The following is a 19,207-nucleotide window of genomic DNA, read 5'->3' as shown; positions in this document are numbered from 1 at the left end:
GCTTTCAGGGGCACAGGGAAGATCCGGAGGTGCCCCTTATAGCACAACCCACATGCACTTCACATGGGCTGGGACTCTACCTGCGGCCTGGGCTCTGCCCCTGACCTTGGTAAAGAGACCAGCCCCATCTCTGGACATCCCCGTCCACGCCATGCCCTCGCCGTTTGGTCCAAGTATCTCTCTAGCCTGGGTACTCAGCTCTGGATGAGGTTCCAAGTTTTCTTCCCCATTCTTCCCCAATCTGAGAAAGGAGCCGTGCGGGTGGGGTGGCCCATGTCGTCTTCTCCTCCCAAACCTTTTTGGGGACCCTCCTGGAGATCCAGGACAAGTGGGCAGAAGCCAGGAAGGGTAAGAGGGTCTTTTTCCTGCATCTGGAATTGTGTGAAGGGCCGCATCCGGAACTGGGAGGAGGCGGCAGCGCCTTCCCCCACCCCACCCCCGCTGGAGCCCCGGCGGCCTCGGCTCCCTGCCGAGTCCAGGAGGGCGTGTCCCCGCGCTCACCTGCCATTGGCCAGGTGAGGCGGCTGGGCCGCGAGCAGCGGCCGGGCTATAAGTACCGACACCGCGGTTGCGAGGCCAGGAGCCGGCCAGGATGGTGGACAGCGTGTACCGGACCCGCTCCCTGGGGGTGGCGGCCGAAGGGCTCCCGGACCAGTACGCGGATGGCGAGGCGGCGCGCGTGTGGCAGCTCTACATAGGGGACACCCGCAGCCGCACGGCCGAGTACAAGGCGTGGCTGCTCGGGCTGCTCCGCCAGCACGGCTGCCAGCGGGTGCTGGACGTGGCCTGCGGCACCGGGTGAGCCCCCAACAGGGTCGCGGGAGGAACGAGGGGTCGTGGCCAAAACAACACATTGGGGGGCAGGGGGCGCCGAGAGGGACCAGGCAGGCCAGGGCTGGGAGGCGCCGCCCGGGCGGCAGGGGCATGGCTAGTGTCGACAGGGAAAGCTAGGGTGTGGGTGCCGGAGACTGGCCCAGACTCGAGAGCTGGGCTTTGGGGCCAGGCCCCTCCTTACCCTGGCCTTGGGTAGTGTTAACATTTGCTCAGCGCGCGCACGTGCCAAGCTCTAGCTGCTGCTGTTTTCCAAACTCTCAGTACCCGCACCCCCAAACATGGGGAAAGAGATAGGAAAAAAAAAAACAGCACGGGTAAGTGGTGCTAACCCTGACTCCCTCCTGGGGAAAGAGGCCCCCACCCAGCGGGAGGAGACGTAACCCCAGGGTTGGTTAGGGAGGGTCCCACCTCTCGGCTAAGCCACTGTGCCACTCAGGTTCCTTCACCCGCAAGGAGCTCCCATCTGAGCCCGTTTCTTCAGGGCTGCGAACCAGCGCTGCCCCCAGGGTCGCGGGGAGGATTCGGGCAGTTCGCGGCTTGCCAGGCTCTGCAGAGGCGCGCCAAGTGGCGCCGCCTGGTGATGAGAGGCAGTGTGCCAGGTCACCTGGGGACCGCGAGAAGGCCCTGGGAAGGTGGGAGCAGCTGGGAGGTGGGGGCTGCCTGACTCCTGACTGCGCCCCATCCCCCGACGCTATCCAGGGTGGATTCCATCATGCTGGTGGAAGAAGGCTTCAGCGTGACCAGCGTGGACGCCAGCGACAAGATGCTGAAGTATGCTCTCAAAGAGCGCTGGAACCGGCGGCATGAACCTGCCTTCGACAAATGGGGTATGCAGGGCCGAGCCGGAGACACTGTCCTCTTGGCCCTGGATTCTGGGAGAGAGGGATGGCTGTTCTGTTTTCCTCAAGGAGACAGCAAAAATGTCACGTGCCTGAGAAGGGAGGCTTGGGTATCTAAAGGAGGCCTTGAGCCTTAGGAGCTAGATAAACTGTGTTTACAGCACCCTGGCCCTCCCTGCAGATAAACACACAAATATAGTCAGCCCTGCCTCCCAGCCACCGCTCCCTCTCACCCTCCAAGTTCAGGATGATCCCCTCTTCCTAACTAGATGGGAGTCCCCGTGGATGTCTCGAAGAGGAAACTAAAGGACTAATGCAACAGCAGAAGTTGCTGCCTGCAGCAGCAGTATTCCATATTGGCACCTTTTAGAGTCCCGGCTGTTCTGCTTCTAGTCCAGCTCCCCGCTAATGCACTTGGGAGTGCAGTGAAGGATGGTCCAAGTGCTTAGGCCCTTGCGCCCATGTGGGAGACTCAAAAGCAGCTCTGGTCTCCTGGCTGTGGACTAGTCATGCCTTGGCCATTGCAGCAACAGGGGGAGTGGACCAGCAGAGGCAAGTGATCTCTCTGTCTCTCTCTGCTTTTCAAATACAAATCTCTTTTTTTTTTTAAATGAAGACATGCAGGACTGCACTTGGTGGTGGTGGTGGTGGTGGAAGGGGGTGGGGAGGTGTCACTGGCACCCTGAGGTTACCCTGAAGGTGGTCCTTTGCTATGCCCCCTAGTCATAGAAGAAGCCAACTGGTTGACGCTGGACAAAGACGTGCCCCGGCCAGCAGGGGGCGGCTTTGACGCTGTCATTTGCCTTGGGAACAGTTTTGCCCATCTGCCAGACTGCAAAGGTGAGAGGAGTGGCCTTGTGAGTGGGCGGGCAGAGCCACGCCTCCCACTCCACCCCTTTCCAGTCCTCCCCTACTCCCCACCTTGCTGCCCAGCGCACTCTGCTTTCTGCTCGGCTCTGCCCCAGTGCTGGCGTCCTTGGGGAGGAGAAAGATGGCAGGCTGTGGAGGAGAGAGACGGAGGTGGGGGGCTGGCCAGGGGTCCCCCAAGCAGACCAAGCCTCTGCCTCTGCCTGGAGCTCAGGGGACCAGAGCGAGCACCGGCTGGCACTGAGGAACATCGCGAGCATGGTACGCTGCGGGGGCCTGCTGGTCATCGACCACCGCAACTATGACCACATCCTCAGCACCGGCTGTGCACCCCCTGGGAAGAACATCTATTACAAGGTGGGGGTCTCCTTCCCCTGCCCTGTGAGGAGTGTGGGCCTGGCCTCCAGGGTCCCACGGGAGATGACAGAGGCTCACACAGCCTGCTGCACACACCATTCCCTGCCTGCAGAGTGACCTGACCAAGGACGTCACGACATCGGTGCTGATGGTGAACAATAAGGCCCACATGGTGACCCTGGACTACACGGTGCAGGTGCCGGCCGCTAGCCAGGATGGCGTTCCAGGCCTGAGGTAGACGGGAAGCCACTGTGCTTGGGAGGCCTGGATGGTGTGGTGGCTGAGGCCAGCAGCCCTCAGGGGTTGGCCCGGGCTCTGTTGCAGTAAGTTCCGGCTCTCCTACTACCCGCACTGCCTGGCACCCTTCACGGAGCTGCTCCGAGCAGCCTTCGAGGGCAAGTGCCAGCACAGCGTCCTGGGAGACTTCAAGCCCTACGAGCCAGGCCAGGCCTACGTCCCCTGCTACTTCATCCACGTGCTCAAAAAGACGGGCTGAGAGCAGCCACGGCTCCATGGCCCCATGCACACCCAGGGGCCCAGCAGCTCCATACCCAGCCCTTCCAACTTCTGCGGACACCAGGGGAGGGGGGCTGTGTGGGCGGGGGCTGGCTACAGCAGAGGGTGTGTAGAACATAGGTTCAGGTCAATGGAAGGGTAAGCAATACAGTCTGTGCCTTGTCCACTCCTGCAAGCTTCGTGTTTATATGGTCCTCCCCCACACACCCACTGCCTGCAGTCTTGCTCTTCAAACCAGCCAGTTATGCCACAACACCAGCAGGGGGAGCATACACTTTATTTTCAGCCACTTTCAGGTTCCCAATCCCCAGAACCAGGCATCTGCCAGCCCTCCTGCGCATCTAGCCCGGAGGCAGGAGATACCCAGGTGAGCTCTTGCTGGGCCTGCCAGTCACCAGGGCTGTGTCTCCTGCAGGGAGGTGGCGTTCGGGAGGGACAGTGGCAGCAGTCTGCAGGAGGGCTACCTGGGCACCTGCGGCCACTGTGGCAGGGAGCTCCCTAGCAGGCAGCAAACTTGTGCTGGATGCGCTTGTACCTCAGCAGCTCCTGTTCGCTGACCGAGGGCTGCAGCTGGGTGGCGGCCTGCAGCAAGTCCTCCATGGTGAGCAGCAGCGGCGAGCTGGCCAGCTCCAGCCCTGGGGAAGGGGGAGGAGGGTGGCAGCAAGGGAAGGAAAGTTGGGATCCCCATGTCAGCTAAGGGCAGACTGAGGCTGTGGCCCTGGACTGCCCAGGGCGGCAGGACAGTCCACTAGGGGAGGTCCCTTCCCACTCAGAGTGGGATGTGCCGTCTGCTGAAATGCAGCACTGGGGCTGGCTCTTGCTAGTTTTTTGGGGTTGATTCTGGGGTGGCAAAGGGCTCACCTTCTTCCAGTTCATGAACTCTGCGTCTGAGGGCAGTTGTCATGGCATCGGAGCAGAGTGAGTAGAGATCTGCTCCTGTGAGCTGGGCCGGGCAGCAGTCCAGCACGTCCACCAGGCTCACTGAGGGCTCCAGCTTGAATCTGTCAGGGTTGGGGTTGGGAGGAGATGGGAGACGGTGACTGCTGACCTCACCTCCCTCCTCAACCCAGCCCTGACCGCCACGCCCTGCAGCCACCCCCAGGCTCAAGCCCCTTTTGGGAGTGTCCCCATCAACGAGGGCATACTTGCGTGTGATGGCGCTCAGAATACGCAGCTGGGAGGCCCTGTCCTCGCTGGCACCCACAAACACCAGCTTGTCAAATCTTAGGGAGACAGGGAGGGAGGGGGTATGTGCACCTGAGGTACGAGTGGGCACCTGGCCAGCAAGGATAAAGCAGGCATGCAGCAGGGGTGAGGGGTAGGCCTGGTGGAGGCCAGGGGGCTAGGGTGTCCACCTGCCAGGCCGCAGAAGAGCAGGATCCAGGAGGTCTGGTCTGTTGGTGGCCCCGATCACAAACACATCCCCAGTGCTGTGGAGCCCATCCAGCTCAGCCAAGAGCTGTGAGACCACCCTGGAGAGCAGAGAGGGAAACTACAGTGGAGCGTGGCCCTCGGTTCACCACCTGCAGGGGCCTCTCCTGGCAGATTGCTCAGTGGAGGCCCTCTGTCAGTACTGTCACCTGTTCTTGGGCTATAACACTCCTGCAGCTCACACCCAGAACCTGCCCTGTAAGGCCATCTCAGAACCATGGGAAGGACAGAACGTTCTCTTTGCCTCCACCCAGGACCCCCAGACTCCTCTTGCTCAGCAAGCCCCCCCACACACACCTGTCCATCACTCCTCCAGAGTCTCCACTTTGGCCCCGGTTTGGGGCCAAAGAATCCAACTCATCGAAGAAGATGATGCATGGGGCTGCCGCCCTGGCCCTGGCAAACACTGGGGAGAGAGGGGAAGTGGGGAGGAGGGGAGCTCAGGGTAGGGGTGCTTGCAGCTGAGAGATGAGGAGCTGGCTGGGTCTGGCAGAAGGGAGACCTGGGACCCCTGCCTCCCACCCCCTCCCTCTCTCACCTTCCCGCACATTCTCCTCACTCTGGCCCACGTACATGTTGATCAGCTCCGGCCCCTTCACGCTGAGGGAGATTGGGAGGCGAGAGAGATGCTTTAGATGCATGCGTGCGCGCACACACACACACAGCTGACCTCTCAGGCTGCCCTCCCCAACCCCATTCTCTCCCTCACCTGAGGAAGGTGAGGCTGCACTCAGTAGCGACTGCCTTGGCCAGAAGGGTCTTGCCTGTTCCGGGGGGCCCATGGAGCAGAAGGCCCGAGCGCCTCAGGCCCAGGCTCAGCAGCTCAGGGTGCTCCAGGGGGAGCTGAATGGTCTCTAGGATCTCTCTCTTCACCTCCTGCAGCCCACCCACATCGTGCCAGGACACTGAGGGGATCTGGGTGATGGATGGGCAGAGAGAGGGCATCTGGCACAGGCTGGGGGAGGCGGCTCTCCTGCCCCACCCCACTCCTGTTGTCCTGAGTCCGCACCTTGGGGGCTCCCACGGCCTGGGAGTGGGCTGCCTGCAGCCGCTCCAGCGCCTGGCCAAAGTCCTCCGCCAGGATGGGAAAGCCAGCGGCACACAGCTCCTCTTCATCCTCCTCACTCAGGCCTCCTGGCAAACTGCAAGGGTAGCCTTGTTCGTAAGACCCTCCCCCTCCCCACCCCTCCTGCTCCTTTCCCCTCCATCCTGAACACAAACCCCCTTACCCCAAGTTCCTAATCCTGGAGCAGGCTGCCCGGCTACTGTGGGCCACAAGGGCACAGAGGTCCCCTGCCACAAAGCCCTAGAGAAGGAGAGGATGTATAAGCAGGGTGTAGCAGTCAGAAAACACCCTGGGGCATAGGTCCCCTCAGAGCTGGCCTGGAATTTCCCACCCTCACCTAGAGGCAACAGAACTGGCCTCCTTCTGTGACTAGGTCCTAGGGTTTCCCAGGCAGGGAGGCACGGGGCCTCGCCTTGATACTCACTGCACACCGCCGTGCCAGCTGTGCCAAGTTCACCTCTTGGCCCAGTGGGAGGCGGGCGGTGAGGGCCTGCAGGATGCTGAGTCGCTGCCCCTCCGACAACACAGGCATCTCCAGCTCATGGGGAAATGCTGTCTCCACATCAGTGGGCAGGTCCTGGGCCCGGCTCGTGGTGGCCACTACCAGGAGGGGAGGGCAGCTGCGGGCAGAGGGGTGGGCACTGAAGCTGAGCTGGTGGCTACCAAAGGGCAGAGATGGTGGTGAGGACAGGATGGAGCAGGGAGACCACCTGAGGTTGAAGGAAGACCCCTGGCAAGGGGACCTTGCTAAGGCTTAGGCGGTTTACTTTTCAACCTTCTCCTCCCTCCACATGCCCCTAGAGCCCTCCTTTGGGCTCAGGGCTGCTGAGGACAGCGCAGGGTAGTGGGGAACCAGTCCTGTGTGGGTACCTGTCAAGAGGGGCCTCATCCAGGAGGAGGCGACGCAGGGCTGCGACCACCCGTGTGTCCTCTCCCAGGCCGTCCTGGTCCCGGCCCAGGAGGTCCAGGGCTGTGAGCAGCAGCACCACGGGCCGGCAGCGGCGGGCCCGCGAGAAGGCAGCCTGCAGTTTTGTCTCTGTAGCTCCGCTGCTGTCTGCGCAGAGGCTGGAGCAGGGCACCTGGTGAGGGGCCGCCCAGGGTCCGTGAGCAAGAGGTGGGAGGTGTGGCGGGGAGTCAAAAGTTGGTACCCCTGGAAGGCAGGCCTGGGCGAGGGAGGCACCACACTGGCCAGGTCACCCCTTTTCTCCACCCTACTCCGGCCCTGGAGTTGTCTACCCAGACCTCTCAGCCCCTCCTCCTTCTGAGCATGCCTGACCTGCAGCCCACCAGAGTGATGTATCAGGGATCCTAGGCGACCATGGGAGAGTAGAGGAGGAGCAGACACATAGAAGATCGGGGCTGGGCTGGGGGGTCTCTACTCTTCAGGGAACCTCACCTTCATTAAGTGGAGCCCAAGGCGACCACAGGCAGCACTGACCACGGTGGTCTTGCCACTGCCCGGGGGGCCCCGTAGGAGGATGCAGCTGGTTCCTGTCAGCAAGGACCCCCTGAAACCACAGAACAGGCACTGGTTCCTCCATCCTGCCCCAATTTCAAGTCCCCACCCACATGGGAACTCTGGGATGGTGGAAAGCAAATGGCGTGTGACTCTCGTGGGCTTCCTGGCCCACAAGCCTGGGGCTGTCCCCTACAGGGAGGCCGGGGCTCCCACATTGCCCACAGCATGCAGTGTGCAGCGGGGCTGAGCCCATGCGCCATCCCTGTGCCTGCAGCATACCATGCAGGGTAGGTCTACACGTGGGCCACCAGTGGCCTTTAGGGCCACAGAGGTGTAGGTGAAGGGCAGGCTGCACAGGGGAAGGGGAGCCCCCAGAGAGGTTGCCCTTGTGGGCACTTCTTTCTTGACAGTCGACCCTGCAGGAGGGAGGTTACCTCAGAATCAAGCCTGGGTATTTGCTTACAGTGACCTGGCCTGCACCTGTGGACCTGTGGAAGGTCCTCGCACTCCCATGCCTATTCCTAGAGCTTTAAGAACTTGGAGTCAGCCTATAAAACTGTGTCACATAGTGACATAGTGAGTGTGCCTCACTCACCCTGTTACTTACCCTGGCTGCAGGCGCGGCTTGAGTGCGGCGCACAGCTCAGCCACCAGGCCCTCTAGGCCGGGAGGAGACAAGGAACTCCACAGAGCTGTCGCTGAGTGGGGCCTGGGGACAGGGCTCAGGGTAGAACCCACCTGGGAGAGGCAGGAGGAAGCTGCTGGCTCTCACATTGGCCCCTCACACCCGCTGCCCAGGGCCCCTAGCACCTCACCATGTACAGAGAAGTATGGGTGGTGTCAGCCAAGTAGGCGCTGGCTGGCCCCTCCACAACCTCACCAACTGTCTTCTTCACTTTAAAAAATAGCTCCGGCCACCTGCAGGGAAGAGGCCTGGATGAACCTCAAATTACCCCCAAAGGCTTTCTCCAGCACATAAGTGCCCCAAGGCCTGAGGCCCAGCAGGAAGTGCAGGTGCCCCCCTCCCACAGGATCTTCTTCTGCCCCTGCCCAGATTGCACCCCACATATATGCAGGACAGGAGTCAAGCCTGTCTTTTGGCTGGCCTTCCCCCTTCCTCTTACCCCCACTTCAGGACAACCCTCAGGGAGGCCTGGGGTCGTGTTTCTCCAGCCCTGTGATCTGCCAGCCCACAGCAAGAGAAACCACTGCCACCTTAAGCAAGGGAACATGTCAAGTCATTTCCAGTGACTGCACAGGGCAGTCTCTCCCTCAACTATGAGGGGACTAAATGCATGGGCAAATTGTCCATGCCCGCAATGATGGACATAAGACTGTGTATGAAGAACTATACATTAGTAGTGATATAGAGGAACTTGGGGAGGGGAATTGGGGAGGAGATAAGGGAATATGGAACTGTTTCATAAGATGATAATAATAATAATAAAATGTAAAAAAAAACAAATAAAAGAATAATACCTTTTGTTGGAAAAAAAAATAAATGCATGGGCAAGTGAAACTGAAAGTTTGTTTGGATGCAATCAGTTTTCCTTTTTGAAGACCCTTTGCACACACTTAATTCACCCCACCCAACCCCACCTCCCCCAAGCCACAAGAGGGAGGGAAGGAAGGGTGCCTTGGCCCTCATTTAATCCACAAAATCTGATGGCAAGCTATCATAACTTTTACTGTGCATTTGGATTCTTTTTCCTGGCTGCACGTTGGAGTTAATCTATAGACTTCACCTGGGAGAGGACTATGGAGTGAGTGCAAGAGGGGTCAGGGCTTCCCTGGGGGCGACAAAAAGAGTCTAGAAGGAGACAGAAGTGTCAGGTGCACAACCTTGTGAGTGTAACTAAAACCACTGAATTGAAAGTATGAATGTTATGATGTGTGAATTTATCCTCTTAGAGACTCACCTTCCTACTTTTGCCTTTGATAGGAGAAGAAAAGGGTTGTGATCTGATGGGCCTTGAAGAGGCATTAGCACCTGTTGCCCTAGATCTGATAGCATAGTGTAGTCCGCTCAAAGTGAGTAGTATGCTACCTCCTCTCAAGGAAGAGGATGGGCGACAGGTGACACGACTCATTTCATTTCCAAAGACATGGTGAGTTCCTTGCCCTCTTTAATCTACAGATGGCAAGGTGATGGCAGAGCCTGCTGGTCAATATCGGGTCCAGGCGGGGTGCGAAAGTGGGAGTGCCTCAGGGTGAGGCGGGAGAGTGTGGCGAGCAAGTGTTATGAAACACCGACATACCAGGGAGCAGGGACTGTGGTCTGGACAAGTACAATTGGAGCCTACGAGCCAGCCCTGGATGCTCACTGCTCTCCGAAGGGCTGTGATGAGGGTCAGCATGGTGGAGGAGTAGGGAGAGGCCACCCCCAGCAGCAGATGGCTGTTGGATTCACACCACCTTCCCCCTGTTCTGGGTGAGCAGAAGGGCCAGAGCTTGGGAACCTATCTGGACAGTGTGGAGGACGCTAGGGTGTGTTCCAGGGAGCCAGATGGACGGTGGTGGGGCTGGCTCCCGCGTGGCCTCTTTCTGGAAAGTGGGGCACAGAAAATACACTACAAGGGCTATCCCAGCAAGGGAATTCCCTTCCAAGGAGCACAGAACATGCTCCAGGGAAACCAAAGTACTGGTATCCATCCTTGGGCCCACCTGCCTACTCACTGAAATCCTACCCACCTCAGGACCTGTGAGGGGAAAGAATCATGTCTGTGCTCAGCACCTGGGGCTAGGGAAGTTGGGAGCCAGGTGTCTGTAGGGTCGGGGTGGCAGAAGCCCAGGGATAGAACTAGCTTGCTGGCCTATCTTGTGAAACACTTGTGCGTGCACAAAGTGGGGGGGGGGGTGTTCCATCCAACTTTCCTAGCGCAAGCCGGCTCACAGGTGTTTGCTAAATTTACAATAGCAGACAGAGGAGGGAAGTGACCCAGAAGAGCATTTTCCAACAGCCCCAGCTGCAACACTTGTAGGAGGTGTATCATGAAGCCTAAGTGGGGCTCTACAGGGCACCACCAAGCTGTGTGGGCAGAACCCAGCACCGGCTAGGGTCCAGAGAGTTATGTGCTCCTGATAAGGAGTCTCCTGGTAGGGGACTCTGGGCTGGCGAGGGCGGAGACCTGGGGCATGACAGCTCTTACAGCATTTCTCAGCTGTGATCTCTTTTTAGCACATCATTTCAGGAAATCAGCCCAAACTAGAAGGTCTGCCCTACAGTCCGGGTTCCACCTTTTCCTCCCTTTACATCTGCTCACTGCCATCTTGGCTCTTCACTTCGCCATGTGGCATGGAGCCTCTGTGACCAGAGCCAAGGGGAAGAGAAAAGCTGGACCTCTTATTCTTGGCTCAGTAATGCCATTTGTCACCCTTGGTGGAGGATGGATGGGAAAGAGGAGGCCTCTTTTGCACAGCAGCGACCCCGCTGTGCTGTTTCAGGCTGAGACAGGATGGCCAGAATGCACACATGCCATAGGCTAGAGCAGAAACCAACACCTGTGTGTCCTTTTATGTTGATGGGAAAGTTTGGTCCAAACGCCATTGTGGTTCATGATAGAAAGGAAGAAATTCCACTGTGGCCCACCAGTCAGTCTGCAGATAAAACATCTCCCAAAGCCAGCGGGTTTCTCTAATCATGCACCTGTTTAAGAATGTGAAGAAGGAATGGATGGAGCTACTCTCCAGGAAAAAAAAGTGCATGAGAGCCACAAAAGATTCTCCTTCACACAGTGATGACACACAATGTAGGGAGAAGAGGATTAGAGAATTCCTACACCCACATGACAAACCCCAGCCCTAAAGATAGGAGGCAGCTGCATACCTTGGCAGTTTCTCTGCATTTCCTTCCAGGACCTCTATTTGCCCAACTGTTGGCACACACAGGATATCCCCTTCCTGGACCACCCTGCAACACAGTAGTGGTTCCAGTCAGCTCACAGCACGGGTCTGACATTTCCCCATGCCCATCCCCAGCATGCAGACTATCTCCCAGGTACTGCACTCCCTGGGAACCCAAGCCACTTTCCAGACAAGATCTAGAAGGCATTGGCAGTTGCAGTGGGGAGACCCAAGAGGTCACAGAGGCATCCTGGCTGGCTCTGGAGCTCTCCTGGTTCAAAGAAGTTTCTGTGTTCAGAATGTACACACTCATTGCATGCTTTGGATTTCTCTTCAGGTTGTTTGCCTGATAGGCTGCAAGGATTCTAGCTGCAAGACTGCCCCAAATATGGCATTTTTAAAAAGTTATTTGGAAGGCAGACAGATTTTCCACTTACTGGTCCACTTCCCCAATGTCTGCAACAGCCAGGCCTGGTCCAGGCCAAAGCTAGCAGCCCGGAACTCCATCCGGTTCTCCCACGTGGGTGACAGTGGCCCAAGAACTTAGGCCATCATCAATACCCCGCCCAGGCATATTAGCAGGAAGTTGGGTCAGAAATGAAGTAGCCAGGACCTGAACTGTCATCCTGGCATGGGATGTAGGGGTCTCAAGTGGCAGCTTAACTCACTGCCCTGTAATGCGTGCCCCTTCTTTAGGTGTATTTATATATTTATTTAAAGATCTGTTCAACTGAACGGCAGAGAAGACAGAAAAAGGAGGTGAGAAACACACAGAGAAAGAGCTTCCATTCACTTTGCTTACGCTCCACATGCCTCCAACAGCTGGAGTTGGGCCAGGCTAAAGCCAGGAGCCCTTACTCCATCTGGGTCTCCTTCATGGGTGGCCAGGACCCAAATACTTGAGCCATTTTCTGTTGCCTTCTAAGAACTGAACCTAGCAGGAAGCTGGTTCGAAGTGGAGGAGCCAGGTCTGAATCCAAGCATTCCAATGCCCTCTCATTGGATGTGGGGGTGCATCCCTAAAGCTGGTATCAGAACTAGGCATTCCCAATGCCCCCCACTGGATGTGGAGGGCACCCTAAAGCCGGAACTGGAACTAGGTGCTCTAATGACCCCACTTGATTTGGGGGGACATCCCTAAAGCCGGAACTGGAACCAGGTGCTCTAATGACCCCACTTGATGTGGGGGGATCCCTAAAGCTGGGACTGGAACCAGGGTCTCCAATGACCCCACTGGCTGTGGGGGCACCCTAAAGCAGGGACTGGAACCAGGGTCTCCAATGACCCCACTGGCTGTGGGGGCACCCTAAAGCAGGGACTGGAACCAGGCACTCTGATTTGGGACGCAGGTATCTTTAGTGGCAGCTGAACCTGCTGCAGTGCGATCTCACCCCCAAAATCTGGCTCTGGGACACCTGCCTCTGAGGCATGCGAGGGAAGAGTGATGAAGAGTTGAGACGCTTTTGGCCACTGGCAGAGTGGGGCAGCTAACCTGGGTGTCCCAAAGTGCCGGTAAAGAGCACAGTCATAATTCCCGTTAGCGCTGTAGTGGGGAGAGGACACAATCTCGATGTGTAACTCTCTGGCGAACGGGGGTCTACGAAGCAGCGAGCAGCTTCCTTTGTCTTCAGGGGCCACGGAGCCTTCCAGGTACCTCTGCGAGACAGACAAGTGCCACCTTTCAACCTCCTCCTAAGGAATCAGGCTGTGCCCTGTCTCTTAGCAACTGAGAGATCTCCATCCTCTGACCTTCATAACCACCAGGCTTGCAGGAGGTAAGACCTGAGATGACACAGCTGCCCGCTGAATGGGCCCAAAAGAGATGCCACCCCCTTTTCTGACTCTAGCCTAAACCCTAAACCAGACTATTCAGTTACCATTAAGTAACTAATTGATCATTGACCCTACATTAAACCATATTACTTATTAATTAAATATCAAGACTGTGTTAGTTCCCTCAAATGCAGCTGTGATCTTGAAGTAAACGCAGAAACCAAACACTTTATTAAATGCTAGGCACCACATAACAGAGCCTTTTCATTTAAGAACTAATCTACAACACAGGTAAGTAGCCTTTATTTGAAATATTAGCACTACAGTTGTTCAGATTTTATATATATATATTTTTGATTTTGGAATACTGCATAGACTTGGCGGGATCAGCATCCCTGATTTGAAAATCTGAAATCCAAAACCCCAAACACTCCCGTTTGGAATTTCAGATCGGGATGCTGGGCCCATCCATGATTGCAGCACAGATAGATGATGTAATCCTAACAGGACAGAATCCAATGAATGCCCTAAGCAAAGGACAAAACGCTATCAGAAGAAGTTGTGCTGCATTTGTGTGTGATGAGATTACGCAAGGTTTTGTGACAAAGGTAGAATGTTTCATAGGGTTTTGAAAGAACAGGCAGGCAGAACTGTAACAGGTAAGTCTAGAAGAATCAGCAGGTTGTTGAAAGTCAGGATGAGCACTCCTCCTCCTCCTGGCTACACTCCAGTACAATCCTGCACAGGCTGAGGGCAAACAGCTGGAGAGGCAGTGTAGATCAGGACACAGGCCCCCTCCCCCAACTTGATGTGGCACCTCACCTGTCACCCCAACAGATCTGACAGGGTGGGTTCCTACACACTACGGAGCCTTATGGGATTTTGATACGAGAAACGACATAAAGGTTGACAGACATTAGGTGAAGACAGGAGCAGAGCAGCCCAGGACTCCTGCCCCCTCCATGAAGACGGCCTCCGTCCACCTGCATACCTGAATGCTCAGTTCTCCCACTTCCAGAGGGTCACAGCCGAGATTAAAGGCCAGAGTGGCGGGCACCAGCGCCAGGCCGTTGGCGAGCGGCTCTCTCTCCTGGCCAGAGCCTGGCCCCAGCCTCTCGGACAGGTCCCAGCGAGGATCGAGGACCTGCACCGTGGCCAGATGCGGCTGGGACGCGATCAGAGGCTGTCCGGCCCGGGCCACCCACACCCACTCGCCCTGGAAGAGACCCAGGCTGCGCAGGCAGCTCCGGCTCACCGCCAGGGCCTCTCCAGTCCCTCCTACAACTCCCTGGAGTAGTCGTGCCGTCCTGGAAACGGCGAAGGAGGACACCAGGGGCGCGGGTGGGGGCCGGCTGCCGTCCCCGGTGTCCGAGCCCAGCCTGGCCCGCCCGCGGAGCTCGGTCACCGTCAGACGCGTCCCGGGGCCCAGCAGCCCTTGCAGTGCCGGCCGCGTCTCCAGGACCCGAGGCCCGGGCACTGGCAGGGTCTCTCCGCGCCTCACCAGCAGCGGCCCCCCGACTCGCGTTGCCAACCCGGGCTCCGGCGAGGTGCCAAGCAGTGCCCAGCTCAGTGCTGGAGGCCGCCGCACCGGCCGAGCCCGCACCCGCGTCCCGGAGTCCACGGCCAGGAGCCGGAGCAGAGCGCGGCTAACCAGCAGCAGCGGGGGCCCAGGGCCCTGTGCCTCGGTCTCCGCGCCCGGCCCGTCCAGGGCTGTCACAAGCAGAGCCGGCCCCGCAGGGCTCTCCCCGGCAGGCCGCAAGGCCAGCACCAAGCCCAGTCCCGCCGCAGGCCACGGGCCTCCGGGCGGGAGCAGCACAGACAACGGAGGGGTCTCGGTCGGGAAGGGCTCCAGCACTTGCAGGACAGCCAGCGCCATGGTGACAGGAGACCCCAGAGGAGGAGGAGCTGGAAAGAGCTCAGCTTCCGCAGTATGCGAACTAGACAACGGGGCGTTTCCGTTTCCGTTCGGGGAAGCGAAGAGGGTGGGTGGAGAAATGGGCGTGGCGACGGATGCACCGAGCCCCGCCCCATCCGAGCCCCGCCCCGGGTAGAACAAGACCGTGCCTCGATGGCAGTGACCGCGACCACTGCGGTTGCGCGGGCTTTACGCATGCGCCCTGTCAACCTGCGTTTGCCACGGTTGGCCTTGGCCTTTTGGGAAGTGGCGTCTGCCCAAGCCCAGGCCCTGTAGCGTATACTTAACAGTTTAATTGATCAATAGACAGCGGAGCGGGCCCAGTGCTGGGGGAGGGTGGAATGCGTTTGGGGACTGGAGTGGGAAGAGAGGTAGCAGAAGGGAGTGGTCTAGTTATAAAAATGTTTCAGGAGTGCTTGTAAGTCTGGTGGTTGCTGGCAGAATTCCCTGTGAATCATGTAGCCCGGCAGTGCTTGGTGCTGCCACACCTGTTCTAACACATCCTACACAAAACCCACGTTCCAAGGCTTCGTGTCCTGCTCCATTGTCCTGGGCGTGCAACTCCTTCCAAACTCCAAGATAAACCAGCTGTCTGCTTTCCTGGCCCAGCTGCCCTCCCACACCCACCTTTGCAGACCTATTCACTCTTTTAAAAATATATATTTGGGGGCCCGGCGGCGTGGCCTAGCGGCTAAAGTCCTCGCCTTGAACGCACCGGGATCCCATACGGGTGCCGGTTCTAATCCCGGCAGCTCCACTTCCCATCCAGCTCCCTGCTTGTGGCCTGGGAAAGCAGTCGAGGATGGCCCAAAGCATTGGGACCCTGTACCCGCATGGGAGACCCGGAAGAGGTTCCAGGTTCCCGGCTTCGGATCGGCGCAGTGCCGGCCGTTGCAGCTCACTTCGGGAGTGAATCATCAGACGGAAGATCTTCCTGTCTGTCTCTCCTCTCTGTATATCTGACTTTGTAATAAAATTAAATAAATCATATATATATATATATATATATTTGGGGGCCCGGCGGCGTGGCCTAGTGGCTAAAGTCCTCGCCTTGAAACCATATGGGCGCCGGTTCTAATCCTGGCAGCTCCACTTCCCATACAGCTCCCTGCTTGTGGCCTGGGAAAGCAGTCGAGGATGGCCCAAAGCATTGGGACTCTGCACCCACGTGGGATCTCCGGAAGAGGTTCCAGGTTCCCAGCTTTGGATCGGCGCAGTGCCGGCCCGTTGCGGCTCACTTCGGGAGTGAATCATTGGACGGAAGATCTTCCTCTCTGTCGCTCCTCCTCTGTGTATATCTGGCTGTAATAAAATGAAAAAATCTTTAATAAATAAATAAATAAATCTTTAAATATATATATGTCTATATATACATACATATGCATATTTATTTATTATTGGAAAGACAGAGTTACAGAGAGAGGAGAAAAACAGAGAGAGATCCTCCATCCATTAGTCCAGTCACCAGATGGCTGCTGCCCACAGGGGCACTGTTCATAGGGACACTGCACACAGAGGATCAGCCTACAACACCACTGTTCCGACTCCAACCCATTCCTTCTTTTTAGAGAGGGTGAAGCTGCAGAGCAGGCAGGAGGGACCGTTTCCAGGCTTTCCAACAGCAGTTTCTCACCTGGGCTGGTTCTGACTCCTTCCTTACCCACACCTCCACTGCTCTCTGTAAGAGACACTGCAAGAGACAGGCCACATGGCCAGGGATGGACATTCGTTTTCATTTGGAATCCATGGGCTGGGTTGGATGGTGTTGCTCTGTCCTGGCTACTGCCCTACTGCCGGGCTGTCTGCTTTCTTTACCACTAAGCATCCTGGGACTGCCTTCTATTTTGCATAGTATGCATTCTTGAAAATCTGAAAGTCAAATACCTGAAAACTAGATTTTTATGTATATATTACAAGGTCCATTTATCTCCAGAGAGAGAGAGAGAGAAGCAAATGTTTTTAAATGTTCATGGAGGTGTCTTCAATCCTAAATCTGAAAACTTTCCCATTCCTCAACTTTTTTTCCTTTTAAAAATATTTATCTGTTTTTTTTCAAAGTCAGAGTGACAGAGCTGTAAAGATGGAGAAGAGAGATTTTTCATTCAGTTCGGCGTGGTAGCCTAGTGGCTAAAGTCCTTGCCTTCCACTTACTGAGATCCCATATGAACTCTGGTTCTAATCCCAGCAGCCCCGCTTCCCATCCAGCTCCCTGCTTGTGGCCTGGGAAAGCAGTCAAGGACGGCCCAAAGCCTTGGGACCCTGAATCTGCTTGGGAGATCCAGATCAAGTTTCTGGCTCCTGACCTCAGATCAGCTCAGCTCTGGCCATTGCAGCCACTTGCAGAGTGAATCAGCAGATGAAAGATCTTCCTCTCTCTGTGTCTCTCCTTCTCTGTATATCTGGCTTTCTGATAAAATAAAATAAATCTTAAAAAGGGAGAGAGAGAGAGAGAGAGAGAGAGATCTTCCATCCACTGAGTAACTTCTCAAATAGCTTATTTATAAGGTGTGGCCAGCTGAAGTCAGGAGCCTGAAATCCCATTAAGGTCTCCTTCAAGGGTGGCGGGGCCCCATGTACCTCAGCCATCATCCACTGCTTTCCCAGGCAATCATCAAGTGGCTGGATTGGAATAGGAACAGCCCTCAAATCTGGAATGTCAGTCTCAGAAATGGAGGTTTAACCCAGTATGCCATAGCACTGTCCCCAGTCCTTATGTTTCCAAGAACATTAAGAAGACACTGGGTACCTGGATGCACATAGATGAAAGATCCCACTTAGGGTGTGGGCATTTAGCCTGGCGGTTGCGATAGCCACATCCCACCTCCTGGGAGTGAATGCCTGAATCTGAATCCAGGCTCTGGCTGTTGACTCAAGTGTCTCAGCAGTGCTGATTCAGGTGAGCTCCAGGCCTCAGGACTGTGGCTCTCCTAGAGGCCTGGTGCAAGGGGTAAATCCAGCTGACAGCCTGCCAGGACCAACCATGACACAGACACAGAATACTTTGATCCACAAACTCACGTCGTTTCCTCCCAGGCTGTGCCCAGCAAATACTGGTTGCTATACAATGCGCCTTGTGCTACCTTGTGACTGGCATAAAGCACTGAGGCCAAATGCTACCTCGGCACGGCAGCCAGCATCCCACATCTGCTGCCTTCACTTCCTCACCTCCTGTTCACTCTTCAGCTCACCATAAACTTCCGCTCCTTTGAAACCTCCTTGGCAAAGATACCCTTATGGCCTCCTTTCTCAAGGATCACAGTGACTGCTGCTGGATCTGGAGCCATCTTGCCCTGGAGTCGGACATGGCCTTTTTCACCTCCCTCATCCATTGCAACATGAGTTATCCACCAACATCCTCTGGCAGCCACCCTCCACTTCTTCCTTCCTGCTACCAGTCCACTGCGGTCCAGTGAATCACCAGAGCATGTGGGTTCTACACATTCCCGTGACTGCTGGGCCAGGCTGAAACCAAGGAGCCTGGAACTCCACCTTGGTTGCCTGTGTGGTGTATCAGGGGCCCAAATTTTTTGGGCCATCCTCTGCTGCTGTCTCAGGTGTGTTGCTAACAAGCTGGAGATGGAAGCAGAGCAGCCAACCAGGCTTCCAACATAGCATGGTCGAGTTTGAAAGTTTGGGCTTAACCTACTTGGCCACTATGGGCTTAGTCTCGAAGAACTTTCCCCCGTTTTTTCCTGTAGTGATGGGTCAAGCAATTGGTCCCTTCTTTTTTTTTTTTTTTTATAATTATTTTATTGTGTTGTTGTTGACAATCTTTTTATAGTTAATTACAGTTAAAGAAAGAAAAAGAAAAAAAAAGGTTCAGGGGGATAGGGAAGTGGGCAATACTATTATGTCCATATTGTTTCCATCTTGTATCTGAGGTAAAGGAGGATATTGAGGGAGAAGCCCCACCCAGTTTCCCACCCACCCCGAGTCCCGGATGTGGGGCATGCTCTGAGATATGTGCTCGAGTGGTGTTAATAGTTCTCCAGTTATGAATCGCTGCCAGTTTCGTTCGATGAGGTCGTCCACTGATTGATATGGTCCATCATAAAGTCTCCGTTTGCCCCATTTTTCGCTGCTAACATATAGCTGAGATGAATGATTGATCTGCTCTGTCTTCTGTCTTTTCTTGATTAGAGTTCTGAGTCCAGCAGTTCGATTGGGGAGATCTCCAAAGAAACTTTGAGGTATTCCCAGACTAGTTTCTTGCATGTTCTAGCAAGCACAGGTCCCGGCACAGTCCATCACCCCATCAGCTGGTGGTTGCAATTGCTGGGTTGGTTCTGTTTTCAGTCCCGAGTTGC

At 56.2% G+C, this 19,207-nt stretch overlaps 2 protein-coding genes across 2 annotated transcripts; one reads left to right on the top strand and one right to left on the bottom strand.

The window, feature by feature from the left end:
- The first annotated feature begins 249 nt into the window (after positions 1-249).
- Positions 250-3,600, top strand: GNMT (glycine N-methyltransferase). Its single transcript, XM_004590374.4, has 6 exons — positions 250-798; positions 1,534-1,661; positions 2,397-2,513; positions 2,755-2,897; positions 3,010-3,131; positions 3,222-3,600. The coding sequence occupies exons 1-6, from the start codon at positions 593-595 to the stop codon at positions 3,391-3,393; spliced, it is 888 nt and encodes a 295-aa protein (XP_004590431.1). The 5' UTR covers positions 250-592; the 3' UTR covers positions 3,394-3,600.
- A 41-nt stretch (positions 3,601-3,641) lies between these two features.
- Positions 3,642-14,948, bottom strand: PEX6 (peroxisomal biogenesis factor 6). Its single transcript, XM_004590375.2, has 17 exons — positions 13,977-14,948; positions 12,705-12,868; positions 11,196-11,279; positions 8,185-8,287; positions 7,977-8,107; positions 7,307-7,418; positions 6,781-6,989; positions 6,335-6,530; positions 6,074-6,150; positions 5,854-5,986; positions 5,554-5,759; positions 5,383-5,444; positions 5,142-5,250; positions 4,769-4,885; positions 4,559-4,636; positions 4,275-4,414; positions 3,642-4,048 (listed from the first exon to the last, which is right to left on the bottom strand). The coding sequence occupies exons 1-17, from the start codon at positions 14,859-14,861 to the stop codon at positions 3,912-3,914; spliced, it is 2,943 nt and encodes a 980-aa protein (XP_004590432.2). The 5' UTR covers positions 14,862-14,948; the 3' UTR covers positions 3,642-3,911.
- Positions 14,949-19,207: the final 4,259 nt, after the last annotated feature.

This window comes from Ochotona princeps, chromosome 1 (assembly GCF_030435755.1).
Source record: "Ochotona princeps isolate mOchPri1 chromosome 1, mOchPri1.hap1, whole genome shotgun sequence".
NCBI lineage: Eukaryota > Metazoa > Chordata > Mammalia > Lagomorpha > Ochotonidae > Ochotona > Ochotona princeps.
The sequence above is the reverse complement of the archived record's forward strand: the minus strand, read 5'-3'. Positions and strand labels throughout refer to the sequence as shown.